The sequence below is a fragment of the Carlito syrichta genome, unplaced genomic scaffold, assembly GCF_000164805.1.
Source record: "Carlito syrichta isolate Samal-C Ts95f unplaced genomic scaffold, Tarsius_syrichta-2.0.1 Scaffold316481, whole genome shotgun sequence".
Lineage (NCBI taxonomy): Eukaryota > Metazoa > Chordata > Mammalia > Primates > Tarsiidae > Carlito > Carlito syrichta.
The window spans coordinates 227,240-236,878 of record NW_007260577.1 but is presented as its reverse complement, the minus strand read 5'-3'; the positions used below and the strand labels follow the sequence as shown (position 1 = coordinate 236,878).

Below are 9,639 nucleotides of genomic sequence, written 5' to 3'. Positions count from 1 at the left end.
GCACGACCCCGCCTCCCAAAGGGGCGGAGGTATCCACTGCACGTGCGCCGCAGAGCCTCGCTCGGACCCTCAGGTGAAAGCTAGAAACTGTAGGGGGCGATTCCTCAAGCAGTCTCCGGAGGAGTGGCTCACTAACCGCAGGATGGATGCTGGAGGCTAGAGCCTCTGGGTCATCCTTCACACTGGGAAGAGCTTGTGGGGTGTGTTGTAAGTCTTTCTCCCCTTATCACCCCTACAGTGGTCCGAATGGGAGTCTAAGGCTCTGACCTGGAAGGCAAGGCTAGGCATTTGACACAGGCAGGCTCCAGTGGTTGAGGCATTTTATTGAACCTTTGGCGATTGGTTGTGGGAGGCTTTAGCTCCATCTGGTGTGGAGTCCTGCAAATGAGACCATCTCAGGCAGGGACCCTATATAGCCCAGGAGCACAGACTGGACTAAGCCCCTAGGGCCTACTATGGAAAAGGTGTAGTACCTGGCCATTTTTGCCAGTAATTACCAATAAAATAATCGTAATAAAAATTAAGTCTCTGTTCTGACCACTCTTCAAGTCTGTCTGCTGGAACAAAGTGCAAAGCTATTGAAGTACATATGCAGTCTTGTCTTAGCGTCAAATGGTGCCAGTCCCACTTTTTTTATCCTCTGATAGTTTGCTTAGTTCAGCAGATGCAGAGGGGTTGGTTTGTTCTCCTTTTAATTTCTTCCACAAGGTCTTCTCTTCGGACATCCACCTAGCCAGGATGGGAGAAGAAGGTGGTATGAGCATCTTTCAATCCACTGTTCCCTGAGTACTTGCAACTTCCCCTAGTCATCAGGCTTGGCTCAGCTGGGAGTAGGAACCCAAACACCTCAGGTAGACAGTGCCTGTTAGGAGAGCCAAAAATACTTGTGTGTGGGAATGGAGAGCTTATCCTACCAAACACAGCAACAAGTTAAGCCCTTAGGTCCTTTATGAATTAGTACTAATATGAACGCCAGGCTTTTGAATGGGAATGGGCTTGCCGACATGGCATACCTTCTCTGTCCCGTAGCCTTTCTGCCTGCCCCCTCACCTCTTCCCTGGTAGCCACTGAACGGAGCTTAATGACCCCATCCTTGAGCTCCTGCTCGCCAATGATAGCCACCAGTGGGATGCCTGCCTCCTCGCAGTACTGCAACTGGTTTAGTAATTTTGGGTTCTTCTTGTACAGCAGCTCAGCCTGCAGGGGACAAGAAAAAGATGAAGGCAGTTTCTGCTGTCCTCAGGGACCTCGGGGCCCAGGCTGGCACTTTGCTCTTAGCTCCACCCACGAAGTAATGGCAGGAGTCACTGTGGATAGGCTTTTATTTTGTTTGTACCCAGCACTCCCAATTTTGTCTTGGGCTTGCCTCCTGTACCTTGATCCCAGCATCCCATAATTCTGAGACAAGCTTTAGTCTTTCTTCCAGCAGCTTCTTCTGTGCAGATGCCACAAGCACCTGTGTTTCTGTGGTCCGTACCTTTTCCTCCAGAGCCTGGGGAAAGGGCAGGTAAGAGTTAGAGAGTTGTGCTAACACCTTCAAGAAGCAAACAGTAGGCTCTAGTCAGGATTTTGAGACCAGTTCCAACTCAGTGAGTTCTACAGGCAGGGTCCATTTTCTTATCTGATAATTAGGCATAGGTAGCTTTTAGGATATATAAGGAATTAAATGACTGACTTGTATATATGGCTTGCCAGAATAAATCATCTAGGGCAGGGGCAAAGGTAGCTTATTTATAGTAATTCCAAGCTCATCCTTATTAGCACCTTAAGGGTCCACCAGAACATCCACACGGAAGTACTACTATGAGCCTACTCCAGGCAATCAGATCACACCTGGTAGTTCTAGTCCCTAGTCACTATCTGCCTATTTATAAGATTGATTGCTCATACTTCAGTTATAGGGCACAGCCTGATGGGGGAAAGGAAGAATGTTGTTGCTGCTGCTGCTGCTGCTCTTGTATTTTCCAGGAAACAATTTTCATAGTTCTTACAACATAAGATGCCTACTGAAATAATGACCTAAACTGGGAAACATGGGTGGTTTCTCCAGTTAAAATAAAAAAAGAAGGCAAGGGCAGTGGGGAAGTTGCCAGAGCATTCCATATAAGATAAAATGCAACCAGTCACTTAAGACCAGCAGCAAAAAGGAGGATGGGAGACCTTCTTGGTGCTAGAGTCAAGGCACCCATCTGAGGAATCCCAGAGCCACAAACACATGCTTCCCACTTAGAGACAATACTACAGGATGACTAGAAGCAAATTGTTAGAGTTAGGCTGCCTGGATTCAAATTCTGACTCTGCCACTTGCAAGTTTCATGGCCTTGAGCAAATTATTTGATTTGTAATGCTTCAGTTTCCTCATCTGAAAATGCAAAAGTCTGAGCTACTCTCAGAGAACTGTTGTAAGAATTATAATAGCTAATACATGAAAAGCACCAAGCACAGTGCCTCGCCCATGACAGTAAAATGTAAAGTATTTTGTATCATGAGGAAGACCTGGGTCTTAGATATACCAGCCTAGATTTCTGACAGCCCAGAGGGAAGAAAGGACCCAGGCAGAGGACTTGGTGAAGAAAGATCCAAAAACTGGCCTATAATGGGGTAGGAATCTGTGAAGAACAGTGATCATCTTTTCCCCATTTCTCTGAGATGCTCCTTGCCCAAAACAGCACCACTTGTTCCCTTGGAGATCAAAGAAGACCTACCTCCAGTCTCTGCTCCACGATGGAGAAGATCCGCTCCACCCCAATACTCAGCCCTACACATGGCACTTTGCGCCCTTTTGGGTCGAACATGCCCACTAGCCCATCATAGCGCCCTCCAGCAGCCACACTGCCCACACCCAGGGGCTCTTCCCCTGCCTGGGCTGGAGTCTGTAGCAACACTGCCTCATAGATCACCCCAGTATAGTAATCCAGCCCCCGAGCAAGGCTCAGGTCAAAGGAGATCTGTGGAGACAAGGACATGGTCAGTGCCACATTAAAATCCGGGACCTGAAGCCAAGAGCTCAGCCAGGGTTCCCATCCCCCAACTTGACTCACCTTGTCATCAATGCCAAACAGGGCCAGGTACTCAAACAGCAGCTTCAGATCTCCCAGGCCCTCCAAGGCCTGCTTATTTTGGGAGAGTTTAGGATCCTGGAGCAGCTGCTCCACCAGGGACACCCCACCTGGGGGAAATTAGATTTGTGAGTGAAACTGACCAACAAGGAAAAGATAGCAGGGGTCCGCCTTTGTTGCCTGGGTTCTAACTGTGTGCGCACATGTGTGTGTACACATACTCTCCTCTACTTACACACACACACACACACACACACACAAATGAGTTTCAATTTTAGGACTGAGGGTGGTGGAATGGCTGCTGGGGAGAGGTTGGGTTCTGTTTCTCACCATGCTGCTGGACGTAGTCCCCAATGCGGTCAGCCACCTCGGGTGCAAGGCCTTTTTCTCCCACCATTTCATTCTTTACTTCCTCCCATGACACCTGGTCAGAGAGACACCAGTCAGGGACCCCTGGGCTGTCTCCCCACCACGGAGCGAGTATGGACCTTTCTCAGGGAGTAGTCTTGGAGCAATAGCTGCCCTTCAACCTATATCATAGGGCTTATCTTCCTCTGGTGGCATGGAGGCCAGTACCTCCCTCTCCTAATCTTGTTTTCCATTTCTCAAAGCAGGGTGGGATTCAGAAGATTTCCAAGGCTGGGAAAAGAAAAGTCAAGTGTTTGGGTTATTACCTTGTCCAGCTTGTCCACTGAGGAGCATATGGTACGGAACTTGCTGTCAGGAACACCACAGACGGCAAACATTCCATCTAGGATGCGCCGATCATTTACCTGCAGGGACCAAAGGCGTAGTGAGAAGGGAATCTCTTTTCTTACATGACCCTCAATAGCTATGGTCACTTGGGCTACTGGTCCCTCTGCACGAGCATCTTCTCCTGTGAGAGGCCAGGTCCAATTTTTCCCTCCCAGTCGTGTGAGCTCTCACCTTAACCAGGAAGTTGCCTATCTGAAGTGAACTCAGAATCTCGCACATGATCTTCAGGCACTCTGCATCAGGGATCATGGGGTCAAACTGCCCAGCAATGTCAAAGTCCTGCAGGGAGAAGGGGTCAAGAGGCTCTCAGGGGACTCCTGGGAGCTCTGCTCTCTGTGAAGATCTGTTTGCACTCAAGCACAGACCTCCTTCATTCTCTGATCATCAGCCCAGAGGTAAACCCTAGAATTCTTGGGCCTCTCACCAGTTTTGGTTTCCTTTCCATCTATTAGGCCATTCCTTCATTTTCTACTTCATCATCTTTCTCTTCCTTGAAAGTTCTCCTATTATTGTGGGGTAGTTATATGGCTTTAGTGCTAAGCCATTTTCTCGTTTCATCTATAAGCCCATCAGTCTGGATGATCTGATATATCAAATCTAATTTCCTTATTCTTTGCTGGGATCATCTATCAATGGTTTCATATAAAGAGCACTGGGACAAGAGTACCAATCTTGACTTTGCTTTTCTTAATTTGCTGAGTATCAAGTTTACTCATGTGTCAAATGGAGAGATTTATTCCCCTCTCTTCCCCTCCCCATAAGGCCACTCTGAAGTCTACATGAAAACACCATAAAAACCTATGAGCATTATCTGGAACATCCAATTTGCTCAGAACACCAGGGGTATTCAATAGATTCTACTAGTTTGAGGGAACGCCTCAGTTACCCATTCTACCCCACAGTTTCACAACACTCACACACTGGTAGAATTCCCGGTATCGGCCGCGGGTCATGGCTGGGTTATCTCGCCGATACACCTTTGCTATGTGGTAGCGTTTAATGTTGGTCAGTTTATTCATTGCCAAATACCGGGCAAAAGGAACCTGATGACAAACAGTTAAGGAGAAAGCCCCTCCTATCACTGTCTGGAGTTATCATCACCAACAGAAGCTGGGGTCTAACCTCTTGTTGTGCAGGTACAATCACTAGCCATAAGATTAACAGCACTTTGGAACATCAGAAAGAATCAACTGTGCTACCACAAGGGGCAGCTGAAGTCTCTGAAAAGATTAAATAGCTCCTTTCTTTTTGGTAGTTTCTCCCTTGGACTGTGTTGAACATGGTTGGGGGCTGGGCAGACTGGTCACAGACAAGGAAAAGGGTCCCATGTGGAATTTCTAAGCAGATGATTGTAGCTTAGAGACAAAGGAAGTGTGTTATTGGCCCATTAAGGAGACTTTTATCCACTGGACAGGGCAGGGGAGAGGTATTCTGGAGCCAGGGGATTGTTGTAGAGTTGGAACTGGGCATGGACATAAAACTTGGCCCCATTCAGGATTCAGAAGATTTCCAAGGCTATGCTCTGTTTAGCCAAAGTTCCATTCCTGGTTTAGAGAAAGAATTCCCCTGATTGTCAAAGGCCTCACATTTGATCCTACCAATATCTGCCTGTCCTAAACCAGAGTCTCAAGAGCTCAAGTTTAGAAAGATACAGTGAGGTCATAGCGAAGAGACAACAGCTCCCCACCCTGGTCCTTCAGGTCATAGATAAGCTTAGAGTCTTCCCCATACTTTCCAGTCAGTGTTTCCTAGAAAAACATAAAGAAATGTGGTCATAATAATAAATAAACAATTTAAAAGGAAGTTTTGAAAACAAAACTACCACTCTAACAAGACTGATTTCACCTACCCTCTGCCCTTTATCCCAGTTCTTAGATGTTTGATGTCATTACAATCAAAAGAAAACACCAATTTTGTTTTGAGTTTTTGCCTTTTCCATTTCCATGTTGTAACAGCTAAAGTATCATATTCCAGTGAAAAGAAGCTCTGTGCTTCCTTCCTTCCTATTGTTGTTTCAGTTATTCCAAGTTAAAAAAATTTCCATAACATTTCAATAAGCAGATTTGGGTATATAGTTTTTTTCTCCCAAAAAAATATTTTTCTTGATGATAAACTTCTAGGAGTGGGTTATTAAACTAAGCATCAATGTTTTTATGATGTCTGAAATTTGAACGATGTCAAAAGTCAAAATTGAGACTGTCTTAAGGACATTACAGTGGTCTTTGCCCTGTAATGTCTTTAATGGTGATAACATATTTCAATTACCAGACTGGCAAAGATTAAAAAGCCTGAAAATTCTCAGTGTATAGAATCAGAAATACCCCCCGCCATTCATATGTTAAGGTTCCAACTCCCAGTAACTTCAGAACATGACTGTATTTGGAAATAGGGTCTTTAAAGAAGTGATTAAGCTAAAAAGAGGTCATGTAGGCTCTAATCCAAAGTGTTGTCATAAGAAGAGAAAATTTAGACAGAAGGAAGACGATATGAAGACACTGGGAGACGATGGCCATCTATAAGCCATGGAGGCAGGCCTAGAACAGATCCTTTCCTCACGGCCCTCAGGAGAAACCATGTATCTTGGACTTCTAGCCTCCAGAACTGTGAGAAAATAAATTTCTGTTGTTTAGACCACCCAACATATGGTACTGTGTTATGGCAAACCCCTAGCAAGTAATACAGTAGGTAAAAATATTCCCCTAAATATGTACAATTATATATCAATAAAAAAGAAACAAGTATTGCATTAATGCAAGAAAACAAATTAACAGATAATTTCAGATCATCATAGTCTACAGGAAATAAAACAGGTCAATGTGGTAGCAGAAGGGCTACTTTAGACAAGGTAGTTGGAGAAGATTGTTCAAGGACTTTAGCTGAGCTCTGAAATTAAAATCTGCAATCTCTAACTTAATGAGAAATAAGGCATGCAAAGAGCTGGGGGAAAGAAAGTTCTGGAAGAGAGAAGAGCAAGAACAAAGGCCCTAAGGTAGAAACACATTTAGTATGTTCCATGAATAGAAAGATAGCCAAAGTAGCATAGTGGGCAAGAGGAAGAATAGCATGAGACAAGGTGGGAAAGGCAGTGACCAGATCATCTAGGGCCTTATAAATCGAAGTAAAGAGTTTGGATTGTATTGTAAGTGCAGTGGTACTCACTGGGTTTTATGTAGGGAATGATGCAACCTTTTATTTTGCTTTAATTTATTGTTTTATTTTATTTTTTTTAGAGTCAGCATCTCACTTTGTCACTCAGGCTGGAATGCAGTGGTAGGATCATAGCTCACTGCAGCCTTAAACTCCAGAACCCAATGGATCCTCCTGCCTCAGCCTCCCAAAGTGCTAGGATTAAAGGCTGTTTGTTAAGAGATGAGATCTTGCTATGTTGTCCAGTATGGAGAGCAGTAGTTATTCACAGGTACCATCACTGTATATTACAGCCTCAAAATCTTCAAGGACTTAAGTATTCCTCCTGCCTCAGCCTCCTGAATAGCTGGGACTATAAGCACATGCCATTGTGTCCAGCTACACAGCTACAATCTGTTTTTATTTTTAGTTGGAGTCTCATTCCATTGCCCAGGCTGGAGTGCAGTGGCAAACTCACAACCACCCCAGTGTCGACCTGCTGGGCTCTGGCGATTCTTCTGCCTCAGCCTTCCAAGTAGTCAGAACTACAGGTGCGTGATACCGTGCCCGGCTAATTTTTGATTTGTTGTAGAGAAGAAGTCTCGCTAGTTTTCCTGGGCTGGTCTCGAACCCGTGGGCTCAGGCAATGCACTCGCCTTGCCCTCCCAAATTGCTGGGATTACAGGCTGAACCACCAAGCCTGATCTACAATCTGGTTTTTAATAGTAAAGAACTAGAAACAACCTGAAGGCCTATCGATAGGAGAGTGGTTGCATATTTATTCTTTATATATGTATGGTTTATATGTATCTAGAAATCATTCCAAGTACAGGCACTGAAGGAGCCAGAACAATTTCTACTCCCTAGAAGGGCTCTCAGCTGGGCCCAGTGGCCCACGCCTATAATCCCACCTCTTTGGGAGGCTAAGGCTGGAGGACTGCTTGAGCCCAAGAGTTCGAGACCAGCCTAGGCAACATAGCAAGATCTTGTCTCTACAAACATAAAAGAATAAGCTCGATGCGGTGGCATAGACCTGTAGTCCTAGCTGCTAGGGAGGCTGAGGCAGAAGGATTGCCTGAGCCCAAGAGGTTGAGGCTGTGGTAAGCCATGAACGTGTTACAGGGTGAGACCCCTGACTCAAAAAAAAGAAACCAAAACACTCTTTTGGAAGCTGCTGGCCACAACCAAGATACATAAAAAGGCAAGGCTTTTCCTTCCAAGCCAGTCCTGTCTCCCTTTCTCCTTGGAGAAAATACTGTCTGTGTCCACAATAATAGGGGGGTATTTAGGCCCTTACTCTCACCATCCTCTTTGTTATTCAAATAACCATTCCTCCATGCAGTTTCTCCTTACACATACCTTACCTTCAGTTCAAACACAGGTGTATCAATTACTTCTGCACCATGGCGCTTAAAGCAGCGTATGATTACATCAAACACTTTCTCCCGAACTGCCATCTGCTGGGGACTATAGTCTCTTGTGCCCTGGGAGTCAAAATCAGCCAAAGAATCACGGATGAGATTTAAAAATAAAGAATACTAAATTCTGGAAATAAGAAAATCCTGCCCTAAACAGGTTTTCTTACAGGCCACTGAGTTGTAAAACAAGTACAAATAATCCCATTAATTCTCATGTCTGTTTATTAGCTTTCTTCTAAATTTTATTATCTTTTAAGCTTGGTACTATTTTCTAGAATTCTTAGAACTCTTTTCTAACCAGTTTTTATAAAAATTATTTCTGGGAAAACAGAACATTTCCCTGCCTATTAGAAAATACCTACCTGATGATTGGCATATAACCAACTCAAATTGGATCAACTAGTTGAATTCCAAATTTTACAAGCAACTTTTTTCTTCCAACATAATTTTTCTTTCAAATCCTATTTAATACCGTTTGTTCTCTAATTTTTTTCTGGCAACAGCTTTATGACATAGGCTGGCCAGACACATTATACAGATGATTACAGGATGTTGAGAAATCATTACTTGAGGTCACTCAGCATGTTTGGGGCAGTCAGGACTAGAACCGTGTTCTCCTTCCAGGTCAGAGCCTCTAGTCTGGGCTTTCACACCTTACTCCAAAGTCTTTGGACTCAGGACCTCTTTATACTCTCACTATTTATTAAAGACTCCAAAGTGGATTATACCTATCAATACTTACTGTATTAGAAATTAAAATTGTAAACATTAAAAATATTTATTCATTTAACAAATAACAAATCCATTACATGTTAGCAAATAATATTTTAGAAAAGTGTAACCATTTTCCAAAACAAAAATATTTAATGAAAAAATATTTAGTGTAAATCTTTAATGTCTGGCATACAAGAAAGACAGCTGAATTCTCACAAGTGCTTTTTGTATTCTGTCTGTTGTGATATGTTGTGCTAGTTGAAGTATATGAAGAAAATCTAACCTTTCACAGATATGTAGTTATAAAAGGAAAAGCGCTGTAATAAGCTTTTCATCCAACTTTGGATATTCTTTGATACTACATCAAAATCCAATAAGTGGTAGTTTCTTAAAGATTGGTTGCAATGTGGAATCTGAAAACTACATCAATGAACTTTTCAAACTGTTACATTGAAATGCATTAGCCTCTAACTTCTATAATAGTCAAATTAATAGAGAAAATAAGCTGGGCTCGGTGGCTCAGCCTGTAATCCTGTGCCTTTGGGAGGCTGAGGTGAGTGGATTGC

At 43.7% G+C, this 9,639-nt stretch overlaps 1 protein-coding gene across 7 annotated transcripts in view; it reads right to left on the bottom strand.

Moving 5' to 3' along the window:
- Positions 1-303: 303 nt before the first annotated feature.
- Positions 304-9,639, bottom strand: part of HARS (histidyl-tRNA synthetase) — a 15,066-nt gene continuing 5,730 nt past the window's right edge. For 2 of the 7 annotated variants that reach the window (XM_008074526.1, XM_021707276.1), the window contains exons 3-13: positions 8,306-8,425; positions 5,468-5,563; positions 4,733-4,858; positions 3,987-4,094; positions 3,734-3,832; positions 3,390-3,483; positions 3,042-3,169; positions 2,706-2,948; positions 1,376-1,492; positions 1,051-1,197; positions 304-729 (exon numbers count right to left, since the gene is read on the bottom strand). In XM_008074526.1, coding sequence (XP_008072717.1) covers positions 658-729; positions 1,051-1,197; positions 1,376-1,492; positions 2,706-2,948; positions 3,042-3,169; positions 3,390-3,483; positions 3,734-3,832; positions 3,987-4,094; positions 4,733-4,858; positions 5,468-5,563; positions 8,306-8,425 — 1,350 coding nt within the window. In that variant the 3' untranslated portion in view covers positions 304-657. The remainder of the gene's footprint in view (positions 730-1,050; positions 1,198-1,375; positions 1,493-2,705; positions 2,949-3,041; positions 3,170-3,389; positions 3,484-3,733; positions 3,833-3,986; positions 4,095-4,732; positions 4,859-5,467; positions 5,564-8,305; positions 8,426-9,639) is intronic. The other 5 variants (XM_021707275.1, XM_021707277.1, XM_021707278.1 and 2 more) reach the window with 5 other exon arrangements.